This window comes from Scophthalmus maximus, chromosome 18 (assembly GCF_022379125.1).
Source record: "Scophthalmus maximus strain ysfricsl-2021 chromosome 18, ASM2237912v1, whole genome shotgun sequence".
NCBI lineage: Eukaryota > Metazoa > Chordata > Actinopteri > Pleuronectiformes > Scophthalmidae > Scophthalmus > Scophthalmus maximus.
The window spans coordinates 2048403-2070337 of NC_061532.1; the positions used below are offsets into that span (position 1 = coordinate 2048403).

At 41.2% G+C, this 21935-nt stretch overlaps 2 protein-coding genes across 3 annotated transcripts; one reads left to right on the forward strand and one right to left on the reverse strand.

Moving 5' to 3' along the window:
• The first annotated feature begins 7686 nt into the window (after positions 1 to 7686).
• LOC118290557 lies at positions 7687 to 13303 on the forward strand. 2 transcript variants are annotated; one of them, XM_035618338.2, is made up of 11 exons: positions 7884 to 8019; positions 8563 to 9646; positions 10166 to 10301; positions 10409 to 10637; positions 10748 to 11024; positions 11182 to 11359; positions 11685 to 11761; positions 11883 to 12063; positions 12270 to 12375; positions 12458 to 12606; positions 12863 to 13303. In XM_035618338.2, the coding sequence occupies exons 4-11, from the start codon at positions 10480 to 10482 to the stop codon at positions 13036 to 13038; spliced, it is 1302 nt and encodes a 433-aa protein (XP_035474231.2). In that variant the 5' UTR covers positions 7884 to 8019; positions 8563 to 9646; positions 10166 to 10301; positions 10409 to 10479; the 3' UTR covers positions 13039 to 13303. The 2 variants fall into 2 exon arrangements, with proteins under 2 accessions (XP_035474230.2, XP_035474231.2); XM_035618337.2 differs by lacking the exon at positions 8563 to 9646 and having other exon boundaries at positions 7687 to 8019.
• A 310-nt stretch (positions 13304 to 13613) lies between these two features.
• On the reverse strand, positions 13614 to 17530 carry LOC118290559. The gene is made up of 3 exons (XM_047328864.1): positions 16640 to 17530; positions 14780 to 14912; positions 13614 to 13787 (listed from the first exon to the last, which is right to left on the reverse strand). Exon 1 carries the CDS (start codon positions 17507 to 17509, stop codon positions 16658 to 16660), a length of 852 nt encoding a protein of 283 aa, XP_047184820.1. The 5' UTR covers positions 17510 to 17530; the 3' UTR covers positions 13614 to 13787; positions 14780 to 14912; positions 16640 to 16657.
• Between the last annotated feature and the right edge of the window lie 4405 nt (positions 17531 to 21935).

Sequence of the window (21935 nt, forward strand, 5' to 3'; positions counted from 1 at the left end):
GTGATGGAGCATTGTCCTGCATAAAAATCATGGTCTTCTTGAAAGATGCAGGCTTTTTTCTGCAGCACTGCGTGAAGAAAGTGTCCTCTAAAAACTGCAGTAGTTCTGGGAGTTGATTTTTAGTCCATCTTCAACCCGAAAAGGTCCAACTAGCTCATCTTTAATGATACCAGCCCATACCAGAAGCCCAACTCCACCTTGCTGGCGTCTGAATCGAAGTGGAGCTTTGTGCCCATTACTGATCCAGCCACGGGCCCATCAATCTGGTCCATCAAGAGTCACTCATTTCATCAGTCCATAAAACCTTTGAAAAATCTGTCTTCAGGTATTTCTTGGCCCAGTCTTGATGTTTCAACTTATGTGTCTTGTTCAATGGTGGTCGTTTTTCAGCCTTCCTTACCTTGGCCATGTCTCTGAGCACTGAACACCTTGTACTTCTGGGTACTCCAGGTGGGTTACAGTTCCGGAATATGCCAGCACTGGAGGACAATGGGTTCCTAGTAGCTTAACGCTTGACTCTTCGTAAATCTTTGGCAGTTAATTTGCGTCTTTTTTTTTCTACACGTTTCTTTCGACCCTGTTGACTTTTTGCCACAAAACGTTTGATAGTTCTGTGATCACGCCCCAATATCTTGCAATGTCAAGCGTGCTGCATCCCTCTGAAAGATTTTTTACAATTGTTGACTTTTCAGAGTCAGTCAAATCTCTTTTTGGGCCCATTTTGCCTAGGGAAAAGAAGCTGCCTAATAATTATGCACACCTTGATATAGGGTGTTGATCTCCTTAGGGCACAACCTCCCTTATTACACAAATACACATCACCTGATATGCTCAAATCCATTAACCACTCAAGTTTATACAAGTTGGAGTTGGAAAATATGCATAACAATTATGATATGGTCAAAATACTAATTTGCCTAATAATTGTGCACGCAGTGTATGTTGTGATATGGCGCTATACAAATAAAATTGAATTGAATTGAATTGAAAGAACAATTGGATGCCAGCCTCATTAATATTCGGATCAGCATTCATTAGGTGATTTGCAAGGACTTTTTATGGTTAAAAATGGGCGTGTACAGGGAGGGATATGAGGCTGATTCACGTACAAACATTGTAGGTGATCTGTGATTTATAAAGGGAGAATTGCGCACAGGTGTGTGTACGCACTGTTTTTTTTTTTTATTAACATATGTTTATTGATTTTTAACAAATCACATCACAGTACATTCCAACAAAGCATAAAATAATCAACTTAAAGCAAAGCAAACCTCCCCAACCCCCACCCCGACAACAAAAGACAAAAAGGGTAACGACATTACATAAATGGGACATTAAAATAGCTTAGCATCATATAATTAACATAAAAGTTACATCGACATTCCTTATGAACAGATCACCTTGAGAATTCCAGAGATTCTCCCAGTTCACAGCTCCCCAAGAACGAAAGAAAGGGGTTCCAGATCTCATGAAGTTTGGCTGATTTCTTTTTCATTGTGTATGTTAATTTTTGTAGGACAAGGCATGCTGATAGCTCTTTCAACCAACGACCAACAGAGGGGCTTTTAATATCCTTCCAGCAAAGAGATATCAAGCGTCTAGTCTGTACAAGACATAAGTCAGTTAGTTTTTTCTCCTTGCTGTTTAGTGTACAGTCCTCTGGGTACAAATTAAGAATGCAAAGTTCAGGGCAGTCAGGGACTGGGTTCAAGGTCATATGAGAAATACATTTCATGACTACATTCCAGAACTTTCGTATCTCAGGGCAGTTCCACAAGCAGTGAAGTAAGGTGCCTTTTTCTGTATTGCATTTGACACAGGTATCAGGAATATTTGGATTCATCTTATTTAGTCTAACTGGAGTAACATATGTCCTCATAATCCAGTTGTACTGGATCAGTTTGAGATGGGTATTTATTGTTAGTATATGAGCTTGTGAGCATATAGCATTCCAATCTTCCCCGGAGATATCCTTTTGCAGGTCTTGTATCCATTGAGTTCTCTTATGCTCAGTAGAGTCTTTGTGATTTTTAAGCAGTGTTTTATAGAGTAAGGATATTTGACCTTTGCCAATGCATTTATTCACTGCTAGATTTTCTAGTATGGACAAAGGAGGTTTTGTGTTAGAATGCGTCTCCGAGTAAATGAAACTCCTTAGCTGTAAATACTTGAAGAAATGTGTCCGAGGTATACCATATTTGCAAGTCGTAGGCCTTTGGTGCAGGCACTTTCGATTTGTACCCATGGTAAGAGAGGTTCGGGCGAGAACCAGTAGATTGCAGCACTAAGTTGAGCAGCCCAGAAGTACCATTGTAAATTGGGTAATTGTAACCCTCCTCTCTCATATGGCAAATAAAGAAGTGAAAGTCACAACCTTGCCCTTCTGTTATTCCAAATAAACTTTGTAAACATTTGCTTCATTTTTAAAAAGAACTGCGAAGGTGGGGGTAAAGGGATAGATTGGAATAAATATAATAACTTAGGCAGTATATTTATTTTGATTACGTTTATACGTCCTATAAGAGAGATTGGCATAGATTTTCAAATATTCGGTTACTGTAGAAGTCATAGGTTCTAAGGAGTACTAAGTCTTTAATGGCTGGGCTAATGGTAATACCAAGGTATTTAAATCCGTTCACAGCATTATTGAAAGGGTGGTTTATCACTGGATTTAACCGCTCCTGCTTATTTAAAAACATGACAGAGGATTTTGTTTTGTTTACTTTAAAGCCTGAAAACTTTCCAAATATGTCAATTAAGTTGGTTAGATTAGAAATTGAATTGCTTAGGTCTGTTAGAAGTACAGGGTGTCGTCTGCATACATTAAAATATGATGCTCTATGTCCAATATTCTTATGCCTGAGATTGAGGGGTGTGACCGCTATTGCAAACTGTTCCGTCACCAGAACAAATAACTTTGCCGAGAGAGGGCACCCCTGACGGGTACCTCTTGAGAGTTTGAAAGGGGATGATATTAAATGGTTGGTGGAGACCTCTGCCATTGGATCAGTATAAAGTATCTCTATCCATTTTCGAAAATAGCTTCCACATCCAAATCGAGATAGTACATCAAATAAATATCTCCACTCCACCCTGTCGAATGCTTTTTCAGCATCTAAAGACAGAATGGCAGTGTCAGGGGCTCCCTGCCTCGCGTGTATTACATTCAACACCCTTCTGACGTTATGGAAGGCCTAACGGTTTTTCACAAACCCATTCTGGTCTGGATTGATCACAGTCGGAAGCACTGGTTCCAATCTTCTAGCATGACCTTAGCAATAATCTTAGCGTCAGTGTTAAGCAACGAAATAGGTCTATATGAAGTGCAATTGGTAGGTGACTGCAATTGGTAGGTGACTTATCAGTTTTCAAGATGAGTGTTATCAGCGCACCCCTCAGGGAAACTGGGAGACGCCCCTGTTGAAAGGCCTCTTCATACATTTCTAAGATAGGTCCTATAAGTTGATCTTTAAATATCTTGTAGATATCAACTTGGAGACCATCAGGACCAGCAGTTTTACCTCCCCTCATATTGGTAATGGCATCAGCAATTTCTGAAGCCGTCAGCTTATCATCCCTATGTGTTTTAAAATCAACCGGTATAGAAGGAATGCAAGGACCATCCAGGAATTCAGTCTGTCTCTCCAAATTTACTGGGGATTCCGGAGTATATAATGTTTTATAATAAGTGGTAAAAATGTTGTTAATTTCCTGAGGGTCCGTTGATATTGTCCCATCCTGTGTTTGAATAGCATTAATTGCCCTGTCTGCATTCAGTTTTAAGATGCCAGGCCAACAATGTCCCTGGTTTTTCACCTTGATCATAGTAACTCTGTGTAAGCCGGATCAGACTATTTTCTGCTTTTGACGTAGACAGTTCTTCATATTGGGTTCTAAGAGACATTAATTCTTGTTTTATTTTTGTGGAGTCATCCAAAAAGGCCTCTCTCTCCAGTTGTCTAATTTTGTGGTCAAGCTCAGTCATTCTGAACTTGAGTTTGTTTGTTTTGGAACTGGTATAAGATATTATCATGCCTCTGATGTACGCCTTAGATGCCTCCCACCTAGTAATAGCAGAGGTCTCATTTGTATTTATGTTGAAAAATGTCTCAATTTGTGCCTCTAAGAAAAGCAGGTAATTTGAATCGGAAAGCCATCTGGGATGAAACCTCCATCTGGAGGTGGCTTTAACCAGCCCTCCAGCTTAGGGTGAGGGTTAGGTCTGATAATATTATACTGTTGTAGTTACCATCCATCACAGAGAGGAACATGGAGCTGGAAATAAGAAAATAATCTATGCGTGAGTATGATTTAAAACGGGGAGAGTAACAGGAAAATTCTAATTTATCAGGGTTTAATCTCCTCCAGGGGCCACATAAGTTCAGAACATTTACATACTGTAACAGTTTCTTCCTACGCTGCACATGAGAAGAGTCCACACCAGATGAACGGTCCAATTTAGTATCTAAAGTGCAGTTGAAGTCACCTGCTATAAGAGCTTTCCCTGGGAGAGAAGCTATTAATAAAAATAAATTTTCAAAGAATTTGGGGTTATCATCGTTTGGGGCATATACATTAATCGGGTTAATCTTTGCATTTATTAATGTCGGGACAAAACCCATTGTTACAAAATAAACACTCAACACCAGCAGCTGTGAAAAGGCACCATTACAACTTGTAAGAAACAGACATTACCTTTCCTCAATAGATGGAAAGCAAAGTTCAAGTTGAGTGTTCACATCGTCTGCTGTCGCTAAAAAGTTCAGTCACTGACAGCGGTCATCCTGGTGTAATCTCTCGCGTTGGGGCCAGTCGGCTAGATTTTCAGTTGGTTAATGAACGCTTCCACACCCGCAGGGTCGGCGAACACATGAGGTTTCCCTTCATGGAGCAGCCTGAGTTTAGCAGGGTACATGAAACTGTAGTCAATCTTCAGGTCACATAGACGTTGTTTAACATCATTAAAACGCTTCCTTTTCTTGTGAAGCTCGGTGGAGATGTCGTGAAAAAACATGACATGGTGGCCTTCAAACAAGATCTTGCCTTTCTTTCTGGCTGCCTGCATGACTCGATCGTCTTGAAAGTTTAAGAACTTCAAAATCATGACTCACGGTGTAGTGGAGTGTGGCGCCCCTGGCAGCCTGTGGGCTCTTTCAATAATCACCGGCAAGAGCATCCTCCTTGTCACCGATCCGGTCCTCTGCTTGCCCCAGTCTCCCTGAAAAGTCTTTAATGTCTGACTTAATCCCATTAATTGCAGTTAGAACTCCGTCAAATTTGGAGCCGGAGTCTTTTTTCAGAGCGACAATTGCTTCCAAAATCCCTGCTGTTCCCGGAGCTTGCACGTCAGTAGCTAGCATGCTAGCATCTTCCCCCGTTTCTTCGAGTCGGTCCGTCTTGTTCTGAGCCTTTTTCTGGTTGCCCGAGGCGGTTTTGGATGGTCTGGATGACATATCTTGGCCACGAATATCGTTAACTTTAGTTTAGAAAAAGTATGTGTTCGTTTTTAACGCAGGATAATTTCAATTTAGCCAATATTGACGGAGAAAGTGCTGCAGCTGCGACCGCTCAGCTCCGCGCCATAGCTCCTCCAGCTCCACACTGTTTTATAAGTCTGAATGTTTTTGGCCGTACGCCATTTTTGGCTTTTGGGCGCGCATACACTTTTAGTAAGGATCCTATGCAGTTTTATAAATGAGACCCCTGATCTAAACACAAGACAGACAGGCCTACAAACAAGCACCAACTGGAGGCAGCTGCAGTTCAAGGCTTTGCAATGCATCCAAGGGAGGAAACAGCATTTGGTGATATAATGGGTTCCACGCTTCAGGCAGACATTGACTGCAACAGATTTTCATCCATGTATTATAAACAATCCTTAAATTTAAAATTATGTAAATTTGTCTAATTACTTCTGAGCCTAATGTAATATTTCTGTTAAACCTGTCGAACTAAAGCTAAAAGTCTACACTTTGATCACATCTTAAATTTTCAAATCCATTATGGTTGTGTATAGAGTCAGAATTACAGAAATTGTGTCACTGTCCAAATACTTATGAACTTGAAGACGAGAGAAAAGAGGGGTTTGAAATATAGCAAAGGTCCCCAGTAGGGCCATCACATACCAGATTTTCACAACACACTTATCATTGCCAAAATAATTCACTATAATAACATTATCACAATATCTATTGATAACAATAATATGCTATCAGTCAATTAAATTATTAGCTTTGTGTTTTGTCTCTATTTTGGCAACACTAAATACTAATATCTACTAAGTAATAGTGTTAGTTAGAGCACCACGATGAAAAGAAATGGAAACTTTTTTAGAGGCTCTGGATTATTCACATGACATTATCATGTGTATCAACAGGATATTAATATATATATTAATTTTGCACTAGGACTACTTTGTTATTTAATACTAACAGGCAAAATAAAGAACATGCATGCTCATTACAGAAACTAAAAAATTGTGCAATTATGAATTCATACTGAACAAAAAATAACTAATCTGACTTCCACATTAAGAACAAGGCACTCCCCATGGAAAATTGAGAAAAAAGATACCATTGACAAATCTGTAATCCCAGTTTCATGTAAAATATGAAACCATTACGAGAAAAACCAAACAAAATGGGGACCAACTCATACAAGACACTTCTCCAACTCCACAGATTACCTTTTAACCTAAAGGCGATTAAGATGATTCAGATTAAGAGATACAACTGTGACAACTGACGAGATATGCATCAAAAATATAAGACAAAGTATGTCAATTTATAATAGGGAAACAAAGGAAAAGGTTGACTATTAAACCTTACAGAGTGAGGACATTTCGGCCATTCCTCACTGTTACATGGGCTGTTTAAGGGTTAAGACTAGGTTGGGTTTAGGCATTCATTTGTGATGCTATGGTTTAGGGAATGCATTATGTCAATTCGCATTCTCACAAAGATATTAGTATAAGTATGTGTGAGTGTAAGGTAAAATAAGAAGTCTCAAATAAAATGTTAAAACATGGAGTAAAACATTTGAAACAGTTTGTCCAAAGTTCTTAGTTTATGTTTAACAAAAAGTTAGAAAAAAAACCCTGATAACATTAATAAAGCTATTTTTGCACTATATATTCAATTTCAGATTTTTAAAAAATATTATACTTTAAGAACAGTAAATTTATAATACAATTTCAAAATTAAGATTAATTCAATGAAAACAAATCTTTAAACTGACCGAATTTGCCTTACACAAACAACGGTTTAAGAATAAACCCACAAAACGACACACTCTCAACCATAAAGCTAGCTCCAGCGGCTGCGTGCTAGCATTTACATCGACTGAAGTTAACGTTAGCCATTGTTGAAGGTGACATATTATGCTAAAACAACTTTTTCAGCCTTTTTGTACATATTTTGGGGTATGTGGGGTGCCTGCCGCCCCACAAAACGTGAAAAAGGAAACACAAAGTCGTTATTAAGATGGGCTCTGAACAAGCCAGTCACAACCATAGACTGTATGTCACAATCCGGGCGTCCTACTACGAAACATGAAGCTGCTCCTGGGGTAACCACGCCACCAGGAGCAGCTTTCTTCACTCCTTACCAGTTGGTGGCGGTAATGCACCATTTCGTTGATTGCCAACCGCCATAAAACAATAAGAGAAGAAGAAGAACAGCCACGCCCCCAACCTGCAAAATCTCCGCCCCTTGGACTGCGAGACACCGGAGCGCGAGCATAATGCCGAGAAGAGTTAATAACGTTTGCGCTGTTCTAGGATGTACTGGCCAACATAGGTCTGTACATCGACTCCCAGCCTCAGAGGACACAAGAGCTAAGTGGACTGACTTCATATTCGATGGAGATGTTCCAGTCAGATTCGGTGAAAACCTGCGAGTTTGTGCCAAACACTTTTCGTGGGACTGTTTTTCCAACCTGGGTCAGTACAACGCCGGACTGGCAGAAAGACTTTTCCTTAAAGATGGTGCAACTCCTACCATCCGTGGCGAAGCTACAGAGGTGAGTCAATACCTCATGCCTTTGTGTGTGTGTGTGTGTGTGTGTGTGTGTGTGTGGGGGGGGGGGGGGGGGGGGGGGGGGGGGTGGGTGGCACACGACAGTGTCGTTCATATTGCCGGCTTCAGTGGGCTCTGGCCACCGGGATGTGCTCCACGTCCTTGTATGCGTTGACTTGTTGAAAAGTAAAATGTAAAGTCCGCGTGTTCGCTTTACTCCCTTTGCTCCCTGTGTCTGTTCCTTGTTCGTTTAGGCAGCATCAGTTGACCCTGTCCTCTGATGTAAACACCACGTGTGTCATTGAACTTACAGGCTGTAGTTACCAGGCCACAGTAACGTTGACGCTATGGGTGTTGTGGATTAACTCTAGACTGAGCATTTGTTTCATCAGCACTCTCCAGGAACTTATTTTCCTGAAGATTTTGTCTGCAATGCCAGTATGTGGTGGCAGCCTGTTGCAGCAGCTCCCGGTGTTTAGAACTGTTTGTCTTTTACTTGCCTTTTTGTACTTTTTTCATTTCTAAATCTTTGGGACCACTGCAATAGTGACGACAACAATGCCTGGTGTCTGTTTCGGAACGTTTCTCGCTGTTTCACTGCTACTCTCGTTACTTCCGGTAACGGGGAGCCACGCACAGACGCGTTCATGGTTATTACTGGGGATGTGAACCATGCAAGACTGGACAAAACACTCCCAAACTTTCATCAGTATGTTGACTGCCCCACCACGGAAAACAGAACACTGGACCTCCTGTATGCAAACACCAACGATGCATACAGTGTCACCGCCCTCCCCCTACTCTGCAGATCTGATCACAACCTTGTCCTGATGACCAAAATACGTCCGCTTGTCCAGCGGCAGCCTGTGTTCACTAAGACAGTGAGGAAGTGGACTCAGGAGGCCAATGACGCGCTGCATGACTGCTTTGAGTCTACCGAGTGGGATTTGCATCACAGAATACATAAAATTCTGTGAAGACAACACCATGCCAGCCCGGACTGTACGTTGCTTCCCCAACAACAAGCCCTGGATCACCAGCGACCTGAAAGGACTTCTTAACAAGAAGAAGAAAGCCTTCAGGTTGGGGGACAGACTTCTACTGAGAGAGGTACAACACGAGCTGAGAGAGAGTAAAGACTCTTACAGGAGGAAGCTGGAGGCCAAACTCCAGCAGAACAACGTGAGGGACGTGTGGACGGGGATGAAGGCCATCACCAGGTGTGGTGTGAGAGACATGCAGACGTCAGGGAGCCTGGAGAGAGAAAACGAGCTGAACAGGTTTAGCTCCCAGCCCTCTCAGTCCGCCGTCTCGTCTACCACACACCCTGCCCCCCACACACCTTCGCTGCCTCCAATGCTCCCGCCCCTCCTCCCCCTCTCTCCCCTGTGGTGAGCACACCGGATCCAATCCCCCCACCTTCACAACACCTCCATCCCCCCACGGACAGTCAGAATCCCCTCCCCCGCTGGACTGTGACAACGGCCCAGGTGAAGAGACAGTTGGAGAGACTTCACCCACGCAAGGCTGCGGGACCCGTTGGCATCAGCCACAGGGTTCTGAAGACCTGTGCCAGCCAGCTGTGTGCTGTTCTCCATCATCTCTTCAACCTGATCCTGAGCCTGGAACAGGTACAGTGCTGTGGAAGACTGAACCATGAGCACGCTGATTGGCTGGTATGAGAATACTGCAAATACGGTGGCTCTTAACAGACAAATATAATAATTTAACCAAACGATCTACAAGTGTGTCGCTGTTTTTGTGCAGCCTGGTCGGGTTGTTATTTGTATCGTGACCGGGTGAAGAAGGCGAGGGCTCAGCAGAACGTGAACGGTGAGGTTGGATACTAGCTTTAGCCCAAGTTGGCACAACCACTTTGTGTCGCTTTGCCATCGGCACTCCAGTCTGCCTTTCTGTCATTCAACAGTGTCTGCGTATCTTTCTTACTGATGCGCTCACATGAATATCAACAGTTGTCTTACATCGGTCAAAGCATTTATTTATTTTGTCATGACTTTAGCTTTATTTTACTCATGTTGTTGGCATAGATTATCGACGATTATTGTCTGTCAGATGTATACAGTGTTTTATTTCTTTCTGAAATATTTGAAACTAACAAATGCATAATTATTATTGTTTTTGGTGTTTAGACAAGGATATCTGGACTGCTGGCTGAGGACAGACATCATGTGGCCTGCCAGACAGACCCCCCCGTCCCCCCCCAGACTAACACAGTTGGTACACAGCTGTCCATCACAACTTTCCAACCCCACTTCAGAAGTAAAGGTTTGTTGACCTGAGTTTTATTATTTTCGTTATGTGTGTCTGCATGTTGCAATTTTATTATTTTTTCAATTTTGCGTGGCTAATAAATTCTCATTATTTAATCAAAGGAACACAGAAGACAATATCCTGTGCCAGTGTCGGCACCTCACCTGTTGCCTTCTCCACGTCAAAACCATTTATGACATCAACAGCGGTGAAGAGGCCACGCTTGGAATTGGAGGAGGAAGAGGACAATCCTTTAGAGGGCAGCTCATCCATGAAGATTCCTGATCCACAGGACTCTACGTATGACCCTGAAGACTCTTTCACAGCCTTGACTGTGTCAGTAGATGTAACGTGAGTAAATCAATATTTAGCTCAAACATTTTAAGATTCCTCCAATTATTCTAGCATAAGTTGTACTGAATTATATATTTGTTTGTTTCCAATTTTTATTGTTTGAATAGAAAGGAATCTACCGACCCAGTTCATAAGACGTCAACTTACATTGTCTATGAAAGCTGCCTACTGGAGTTGTTTCGGATATGCCCTGAATGTCGGCGGGTTTCAGAAGTACGTACGAGTAGAGTGGGCACATTCATCACCATAGAACAGAAGTGTCTGGGATGTACGTACAGAAAGAAGTGGAATAGCCAACCTCTTCTTGGAAACAGTCCTGCTGGCAACCTCCAACTTTCTGCTGCTGTGTATGCCACTGGGGCATCCTTCTTTAAACTTCAAAAGGTAGGGGATAAGGACTCAATCATATTAAAAGTAATAAACCATAGCATATCATGTTGCTTAATGTTATTTAGAATGTTGAGAGGAAATTTTATACCCCCAGGGATTAGAGAAAAAAGAAATAGCAAAGTTCTTATACCGGATCTTTTTCTGACCTCAGATCTTCCGGGCAATGCATCTGAAGATGTTTCAATATGACACCTTCAGAAGACACGCCCGGAATTACATAGAACCTGCGATCGTGCACAAATGGAAGAAAGCACAGGGTGGAATGTTGGAGCAGCTTAGTGAGCAGCAGAATGTCATCCTCGGTGGTGACCTCAGGGCTGACTTACATGGTACGTAATTCAAACTATTTTGTAATGATGTTTTTGTTTAGAGAAGTGGTCAATAAGACAACAGATCATGACAATGCATGTTAAGAATTCAACTTCTGTGCTATCTCACTCCTGGTGCTTCTGGAGCAGAGCTGCAAAGTCTGTGTATGTTTCTGCAGGACCCCCACTGCAACTACTGTTATTATATTATTGTTATTAGAATTAGTTTGGTCTAGACCTGCTCTCTGTAAGGTGACAACTTCTATTTTGAATAGGCACTATATGAATAAAATAGAATAGAATATATATATATAAATTATGTATAATTCCACATTTATTTTTGAAGGTCATTCTGCCAAGTTTGGGACTTACTCCATGATGGACCTGAAGAGCAACACCATCATTGATCTGCAGCTGGTTCAAGTGAGTGAAAAGATATTTATTGAATTAAACTACACTATGTTTAAGAAATGGTAAAACAGAAATTACATTAATGTTACTAAATATTGTAGGTTACATGTGCTTCATTTACTTTTATAATCAGAGCAATGAAGTTGATGGAAGTTATCATATGGAGAAGGAGGGTCTGAAGAGAAGCCTTGCTCTCTTGGAGGCGCATGGTGTGACTATGGACAGCATTGTTACAGACCCTCACCCTCAGATCCAGAAATTCCTGAGGGAGTCCAACATCACCCACAACTATAATGTGTGGCACATGGAGAAAGGTATTTTTACTGTCTGTTGTGTGTCAGAGGGAAAATGCATCAGGAACATTTAGCATCTGTAGATGTGAACAGTCTATATCGATTGATGACAAAAGTCTTTGTCCAAACAATTTTCCCCATTATCATAATCAATGATGTGTTCCACAAGTTTAACACAGACTATTGTTTCCCTGACATTTTTGACCAAATTTAAATTGAAAATATAGATTTGGCACATGGAGACCCTGTCTTCCCCCAGTGTTTACATCCTGAACACACTTCAAGGGACAAGAGCAAGAATGTGGTCTTCACTTTTCTTGAAATGTTATGCAGGTAAATAAGGCTCCATTGTCTCAACACATTTATACAAATCCACTGTCCATCATATTTCTAAAGTGTTATTTCTCCTCCCAAGACTCTACTTGGCAGCCCTGCACTTCAACGAGAATGCTGGGCTTCCCAAAGCAAGAACATCAGCTGGTGAGCCGCAGTACAGGATGTACTTCCCAAAGCCCATGAACGGAGAAGTCACAGCAAAACCAGTGAAAACTGCAGCAACCTTCTGTAAGTTTTAAAAACTTTTATTGAATTATTTGAGAAATTAAATAAATAATGTGCAAACAGCAATTAAACATTGAGTGAAAAATAAATAATAATAATATTTAAAAAGTAGCTGTTCACTTTAAAAACACCGTTATAATGAATAAACCTGATTGAAAAGAAAAAGAAATGTGCAACAATGCAGCAGGGTCAGTGTGCTATTGAACTCTATCACAAACTATATATCTATATATATATATACCACTCTTATGTACAATAGGTTATGTGGATGAGTTGATGGACCTCATCTTTGACGTCTTCAAAGATCCTGCCCCATTTATGGATGAGGTGCTGAGGATCCCAATCCCACCGGCTCTGTCGACCCAGTTTGACAGTCCAGAGAAGCAGGACGTGGTAGCCTCCTTTGTGTCGGGGTTCAACCAAGCACAGGTCTGAACCCCACGTATCTTCCCTCTGCGTCGCGGAACACTGTGCGACCACACAGGCAGGCAGTACCACAGGATTGTCCGGCCCAAAAAGCCCCAAACCCAGCTTACAAAGCTTCTGTAGGCCAGGAATCTATAACGGCTGAAAAAGTGGACATATTTAGTCAAAGTTTATTTTGACACGTTGAAACGTTATTTGTTTATATTGTACATTTGTGATTTTTTTTTTGTGCCATTTATCTTTTTTCTATAATAAAACAGTATTCTGCTATAAACTTTTGTGCTTTCAGTGTTTGATATTTTACATGATTTCAAGTGCCAAAGCTGAAATATGATCAGTAACAATATAAAAGAGTGAACAGTAACGTCTTTATTTGAATGTATTTATTACTAATTCTATTACTCCATAAATGTATTATAATATCAGACAGTTTTTTTATAGAACAAAACCTACTGCTGTATTCCCCTTAAACGTAAATGGCCATAGTCCGCTCTATATACGTTGAATGCATTCTGTAGAGAGAACACATTCAAACACACAGGTTCAAGGCCAGGATGATCCACCATGCACGTTGGGATGTTCTGCTGAAGCTGTTCTTGTCTTGTAACCTAGTACATTTTAAAGGTAAGTATTTGATTACAGAAAAATAATGACTGTATAATTTTAATTTACACCAAGCATTTACTTTTACCTGGGGTATCTCCCTGCACCACACATTCTCCTCTGTAGGCATTGTTGCACAATTCCCAAATGTACACCTGTGCCAAGAAGAAATGAATACATGATAACATTGCGGATGCAGATTTTTTCAACTCAATGGTTTGTTGCTAATAACAGCACAAGTCACCAAATAAAAGATTTCATAACCTAATTGGTGTTCATGGGTACATCATTTTTAAACTAGGCTGGAAGATTATTATCAACAAAATCAGTGCTGTTCCATTAAAATTCAAGGAGGTCCAGTTATAGAAATTTTCGTGAAACAAAAGTCCGCAACCTCATAATGTCTAACTTGTGTATGATTTAGTGCCATATTGAAATATGCTGGGTGCCTATTTATGAACAACTGACTGTCAAATGCAATAAAGAAAAAGGCCTGCAATTCAATTACATTTTAACAATGTTAATTGTCAGTTTTCATATTGAACTGCGGGAATTATTAATAACAAGTACTCTAATAATTACATTACATTCATTTAGCAGACACTTTTGTCCAAATTGACTTACAATAAGTGCATTCGACCATGGGGATATTACGCAATAGTTAACAAAGTGCATAAACATTCATCAAATAGGCAAAGAAAGCTTCAAGTGCTATTAGTATTAGTTTTTCTTTTTTTTGTTAATGTATGTGCTCGCAGTATATTTAGTTAGATTTAGAATAGTAGATTCAGGGGGTATGGTGCAGTCTGAACAGGTGAGTTTTCAGTCTGTGACAGTCCTGACATCAATAGGGAGCTCGTTCCACCATTGAGTTGCCAGGACAGAAAACAGGCGGGATTTAGAAGAACTGTGGCTGCCTGCCTTTCGCAGTGAGGGAGTGGTAAGGCATTTGGCAGTGGTAGAACGGAGTGGGCAGGCTGGAATGTATAGTTTGACCATGTTCTGGATGTAGGAAGGGCCTGAACCATTCGCAGCATGGTAGGCGAGTACAAGTGCCTTGAATCGGATTCGAGCTACCACCAGCAGCCAGTGCAGGGTGCGGAGGAGTGGTGTGGTGTGGGAGAATTTGGGTAGGTTGAAGACCAACCGGGCCGCTGCGTTCTGGATGAGCAGAGGTCGGATGGCCCATGCCGGCAGACCAACTAGGAGTGAGTTGCAGTAGTCCAGGCGTGAGATGGGGGCTCGTCCGGGATCCTTTTGAGGGTCGGGTTCGGTAGGTTCTGTTTTCAAGTTACAATACATTGTGATTGCACGTTTTCATTTTCTGTTACGGTAACTTTTTCTGTTTGATATATATATATATTTTTTAAACAATATATTTATTGAATTTTCTTTTTTCCCACACGAACAATCGAGAAAAAAAAATTAACAACAAAAACAACAAGAATAACAACAAAAGTAAAAATCAAAACAAAACCAAACAAACACAGCTCAGATCAACAAACCTATACAGGAGGTTACAGGAAATAATCTTATGTTGCAGGTAAATCAGGGGCTACGAGAAAGTAGCTTCATGAGATTCCTCGTAAAATAATAGAAGACAAATCAGGTCCAAGATAATTCAGATAGGGCTGCAAGACTTCATAGAATTGGTCTGCTTTGGTGTATACAATATGTGTGAGATATTCCAAAGGAACCAGCTCAAATACAACTTTACTCCAGCCCTCAAGAGAAGGGCCCTTATCACTGATACACTGTAACAATATATTTTTCCTAGCATCAAATGTAAGAATGTCATACAACCTTTTGCCAGTTAGGCCCAAAATCAAAGACATTGGATCCTTTTCCAAATCCCTGTCAAATATTTTTTCCATGTCACATAATATATCCGACCAATGCTAATGTTATTTACGACACAACCATAAGCAATGGGTTAAGGTACCTATTTCAGTCTTACATTTAAGACACAGAGGAGAAAGTGAAGGGTTGAAACAATGTCTGCGATGAGGCGATATATGTATTCTATGTATTATTCAATACTGGATTGCTGTTGTTCGAGAACAGATGGATATCTTCTTGGCATAACTCCAAATATTTTCCCATGTCTCCTCGTCAATAGTCACTGACAATTCATTCTCCCACACGCCCTTAATTCTCTGTGCATCAATAGGAGACATGCCCCGCATTACATTAGAAAGCAAATGTAGAGACACATTTCCTGGTGGTTGAAACAACATTTTCTCAATAACAGATATCTAAGGGTGATGTATAAGGGTCGTACTCATAATGATATAATGCCTTATTTGCAAGAAACGAAAAAAATTATGTTTTGGTTGCTGATATTTCTCTATCAACTGTTCAAAGGACATAAGACTTCTATCTGAAAATAAGTCTCCCAGCTTGACTATATGTTTGTTATTCCATTGCAGGAACCCAGAATCCAACATTCCCGGCCAAAAAATCAGGATTCTAAATTATTGGGGTAAATCTGGAAGTCATTTGAACCTCCCCTCCAGACGGCGGATTGATCGCCATGCCTTAAGAGCATTGATTGTTATCGGATTGGCACAATGATCTCTTATATTCTTGAAATTTTTCAAAAAATAGTAAGTATTGTAATCTAGATAAAGCATGGACAGACTAAGAAAACTCTCCTCCCTCACACAGAGAGCTTTTCTCTTAATTTGTGGAAATACTGGGTAAACTTTCGCTCGCCATCTTCCAGCGGACGTGACTTCCTAATTTTCTAGTAGACGTGATCTACGTGACCTCCTCATTTTGCATGACAAATGGATTATAGAGTTTAATGCTCCATTTACATTCTTTGATTATTCGTAATAATGTTACATCTCTCTATATAGTTTTATTACATTCATTTAATAATCAACATAACCTCAATCAGCTTTGCTTTAAATACCATTTCATATATTTCAATCAACTTTTATGATTTATATTGACTCTTTGTGTCTTGTATTTCTCTATGTGTTACTATTTATACTGCCCATACCTTTTGTAGATAATGCATTTAAGGTTGAGATCTCAACTTCTTTTTGACACCCCCTTCTTGAGGTCGAGGACTCCGTTCGGTTGAATCTGTAGAAGGCCAAACAGCGAGTATATCGTCATCTTCTCCCGCTGACAGTAGAAGCACATCCTCATTTGTTGATGTTGATGGTTCATCCGTTGAATCCCACCGATCAACGATTGTCATCTCATCCATACACGGCGTGGTACAGGAGGAGAACAATGTTATCCCCCTGGTACTGGTCACTGATGGGGTTGGAAGGTTTTCGATGGTTGTTGCATCCTCGCAGTCATCGGGCGGAAGATCTGTGTTTTCACCACTTGTGTCCTCTACTGCCCCTGGAGATGTAGATGTGGTACAGTCATCTGGTCCGGGCTCAAGCTCTGTTATTTCTGCAATCACAGAGCTGAACTGATCCTCGATGATTGTGAGAGCGGCACGTAGCTCCTCCTGCTCAGACGAGGCCATGGGTGGCATCAGGGACTTTCCTATCCCCAAGCCGCTTGCTGAATCTGGTAACGGAGGTCCCTCCTTGATTATTTCTCCAACTCCTTCCACCCAGAACCAGCTAACCCCCTCCGTCTGAGTTGCAGCATTCTTAGTGGAAGGCAGCGCCGGAACGATGGTTTTCATATCAGGAAATGGAGATCCAATCGCCGCGAATCTGCCACCACCAAGGTTGCAGGATGAAACATATTTGCCCCCAGGCCACGCCCACATCTTCATGAAGGATGGACAGTAGAATCTGTATTCGGACACCACAGGCCCACAGGGTACTTCTTTGTGGCAGAGCACAACTCTGGCCAGATGAACTGAAATGAATCTTTCGTAGCAGCCAGTGCACCACAACATTGGGGTAATATCCCAAAGATACTTGGCTTGTTCCAGGGATATCCCGCAGTGGTTGCAGCTGGCTTCTTTCTTCAAGGCATAACACATAAAGTATGATTATTGTTTGATACATGGTTTTTTAAGCATAGCAAGCTTTAGCAAAGACCCATCTTAACATTAGGTGTGGCGGGTAGCGCGTCTCATGGCCAATTTTTCAACCATGGTGAGGTCATGATAGGTGGTGGAGTTAACCCCGGGCTCCCCATGGATGTTTTCATTGGGCCATATTGATACAGTGTAGTCAGGACTGTCCCTAATCCGACTATTACTGATAGTACTTGATAGTACTTTTAGGGTTATCCAAAAAAAGGAAATCCATTTTTCTTTCCGTGGTCGTTTCCATGTAGGCCGCAGATGCTCATCTTCATCTCTTATGGAGTCATATTCGCCTCGGATAGAGTCCAGACGTCTTCTCCTGGAATGCAATTTAGTCGCATCGGTAGGTCCATCCTTCTTCAATGGAATATGTCCAGATCTTGACTTTGTTTGAAGGTTTTCTTCTTCTTGGTCGGTTGGTTGACTAGCAGCTGCTCCTGTTATCACCGGATTTTTTAATTTTTCTTCTTAGAATCCCACCTTATGTTTACCCAAGTTTTTGGCAAAAGATGGCTCATCCAGGGTCTCTTGCCGGCAGCTGGTTGTGGTACTCCGGGCAAAGGTCCTGGGCTCTAGGGACTCAGGTCTTCTGTTCTCTTCACATGTGCTCCAACGGAGTACACTCCCTTGAATGGGACCATGACCATCCACACAGACACTTGTCCTGTGACCGTTTCTTCCAGTCTCAGGGGGGTGGCTGCCCTAGCAGCCATCGTGCCTGGGGCTTGCAACACTCCATTTCTCCAGGTCCGTCACAGCTCCCTGCCGGATTTTCTGTACACAGGAATGGGTACAGGGGTGGAGCCATGGGGTGACCTGGTCCCGCCAGTGCATTCGGTGGTATGGATGGTCTTTCCTCACGCTGTGGTGCCATCACTGCCATTGTCATCACATCTCCCGTCTCCCATCCAGGCGAGGTGTTGAACATCATCAGGGAATCGACAAATCTTCTCACCTGCCACCCTTCACCTTGTCCCACACACAGTATTCTGCCGTTGTTGAATTGGAGGCGACAGTAGTTGCACGGCAGAAGGAAACGCCCTTCCCACTGGCAGGAACAGTCCGCCCAATCCGGCGTCATCCCCCCTCAGATCCCACTGGGTGATGATGGTTATTCGAGGTAGAGCTGTCAGCCTACATATCCCACAGACAAAGAGTCCATAACCAGTGCATCCATGGCAATGCCCCTCCCAACCTGAAAGATCTACTCTCACCACAAACCTCCTCATCCAACCTCCGCTCCTGAAACAAAACCTTCCCCCTTCACCCCTCCAGGACCAGGCTGCGCACCATGGGGGATCGAGCCTTCTGCTCAGCCGCTCCTCGCCTGTGGAATTCCCTTCCAGACCCTTCCAGAGGGCTCCACAAAGCACTCTATCTTTTAAGGAGGGCCTGAAAACCTTTCTTTTTAAACAAGCATTCCCCTAAATTTTTGTACTTTTTCTTCTACCGGTTTTTTCTTTTTAAACCTATTTTTAAACATTTATTTTATCTTGTTTCTACTCTGTAGCACTTTGAGATTGCTTTTAGCAATTAAAAGTGCTGTATAAATCAAATGTATTATTATTATTATTATTATCATTAAGTAATGTGTCAGCAAACCCCGAAATGTTTGGAGGTTGTTTGAATCATTTATCATTTGTCCTTGCCCGGTTTAAATTAAATCAATTAAGTGTCTAGTAGTAGTGAAAAAATCCAAAGTAGGTCAATGGGAACAATAAATCAAACGGACCCTTTCAATCACTGAGTATGTTCAGGAAGTGAATTTGCTCATATCATCATGCCAGAGTAACAGCCCATGGAAGTTGTGCAGCTCGTACAAGTGCAGAGAGTACCGACTGTAACACTTGGGAAATAGCAGTGTTCCTTCAACCACCTTCCTTGAGGGTATGTTTGGGTACAAACAGACTTGAACTATTTATGAGCAATTCATAAGAAAGCTAAATGTTGTGTAGACATTAGCTGTGTGCGTGTATGTGTTTTCATAATGCCTTCCTAATTATGTAACTGGGTTGTGGGTTTTGGCAGCCTGCTATTAGGTTGAAATTTTACTCAAAGGAGCTTGTCATATGCCTTTTTTTCAATAAATGTAGCACATGTCAATCAAAGTCTAATCTCTGATCGACATTAACTGTCTGAGCCCGAACCTGTCGGATGCGACAAAAAATGCGTCATGTTATAGAAGTCCTCATAACGTTTGATCAGTTCATGCCAGCAACTTACGATTTGTTTGGACCGGAAGCTGACACTGGCTTCGTGGCCCTTTCAGAAGATTTTTTAGTGCGGCCTGGAACTTCAGTGTGTTTTCGGAGACTTTGTACAATATGTCCATGATGATAAATCCAACACTGAATGAATATGATGATAATTTTTATCCCGTTTTTCAATATGTAAAAGGCTTCTGTTGTTGTTCACAAACTTTTAGCCGTCCATTTTTAGATCCACTTGACAAATCAGAGGCTTTGTTACAGATTTGTACCAATCCGACGCTGTGTTGTCGACTGGTCAAAAAAAATGCAGAATGGTACAAGTGACTTATTTGTAGAAAAATGTGGATAAATTTTGATTTGCATTAGTAAGAAGGTTTTGAATTGTTTTATCTTATAGCCAAGGCTTCAAAAAACAGCTTTCAAGAGGGTTGAAAAAAAATTCAAAAAAATCGGGTCAAAATTATAACGTTTTCGTCCAGGACAGTTCCTTCTTTACATTTTCATGCAAAATAACTTGTTTGTATTTTCTTTTGCAAAACGCAGGCATGATATAATTTCTAAGATAGCATCTCAAACATACACATACATTTTTCTGAAACTGTACATCACTAGGACAGCTGCAAGGAGGGGGGGGGGGGGGAATTGTACCAATATATTTCAGCAAACAAAACCAAACAATATTTCTTCATTACATTGATTTGTCCTGTAATTCTTTTGCTGTGGTACATTTCACAGATGTTTATGCCAGCCTTTTGTATTAGGCTGGATCCTTCATTACTTTGTTTGGTGCAGTCCCTCTTCTGTTCCTACGCACAGCACGTTGGGGGCAGACGTCACCTTCCTGCATAGCAGCGCATGGGACAAGACAATGATAGTGAACGTAGTCAAAGTGACACACTGCTGTTCAGGCAGAGGCCCTGACAAACTGAGGAAAAATGTCAAAAACATGTACTTACTGTTTTTTTGGGGTTTTTTTTCCATCAACACCATCAGTTGTGCTGTTGAGCTGTGGCTCAGGAGTTTGTGAATTATGTATGATATAGAAAGGCTGTTTGGGTGAGTGTGAATCTTGGTGTGAAAGGGCTTTGAGTGGCCATTCAAGACCAGAAATGTCCTATGTCCATTTAGTTCATTGATTGAATATGTTGATTTGGTAACCTACTGATTGTCTAGATTAAGATCCAACGCTTGCTCAATACAACATTTCATCATTCCCCTGGACTTTGCCTCTATGACCTTGTTGAGTGAGAACAGACATGCTCTGAACTTTATTCACTGTGTCAGGTGGTATTACTTTAAAGTACCTTGATTTAGTTAACAAAAGCTGCAAACTGGACTGCAGTTCTCATTATGTGAGACACAGAAGTCTGGAATTGAACCAGCACTCGATCTTCATTCCTTACTCAGTACCAATAATTCTAAAATATTCTGACACTGCAGGTAAAACACTGGCCTTATTGTTATGAAGTTGTTCTGTATTAGGCATACAAGACGCAGCCAACACATTTAAGCCATCTTCAGAAATTACAGAAATTCACCGTTAAGTGCAACACTGCCGGCAAAATGAAATTTCCCCTTCCAATTGCACGAGACACTTAAGACAAACATGCATTTTATTCATCTATGTCAATATGATGTAATCCACTGAAGCTAAATTTGATCTACTTCACTGGTCATTCAGACATATAGTCACTCAGGTGTAAAGTTCAGAGCAACTTTATTTTGTGAGAGGCTGCTGCACCTGCTGCATCACAAGCCTTATAGACAACAGTCACAGTCTTTGTTCAATGAGATTTTCTTGCTAAACCAATTTAGCCGATAAAACCCACAGCGTTTAATTTTCTGTTATCAATGCTGCATTTATCATGAAGTGATCTACAAGGTTTTGAATTGTTTTATTATTGCAATTCACAGCAGATTTGAAATTTCTTTCTACATTGCTGAACTTCCTCAAGCATCACTCTATCCAGCTTATAAATGACGAACATATTAAAGTTTATTTAATTTCTACTTCTAGTCCGAAGATTATAATATGGCGCATCACCATCAGTTTAACTACATTTACCCACACTAATATGTAA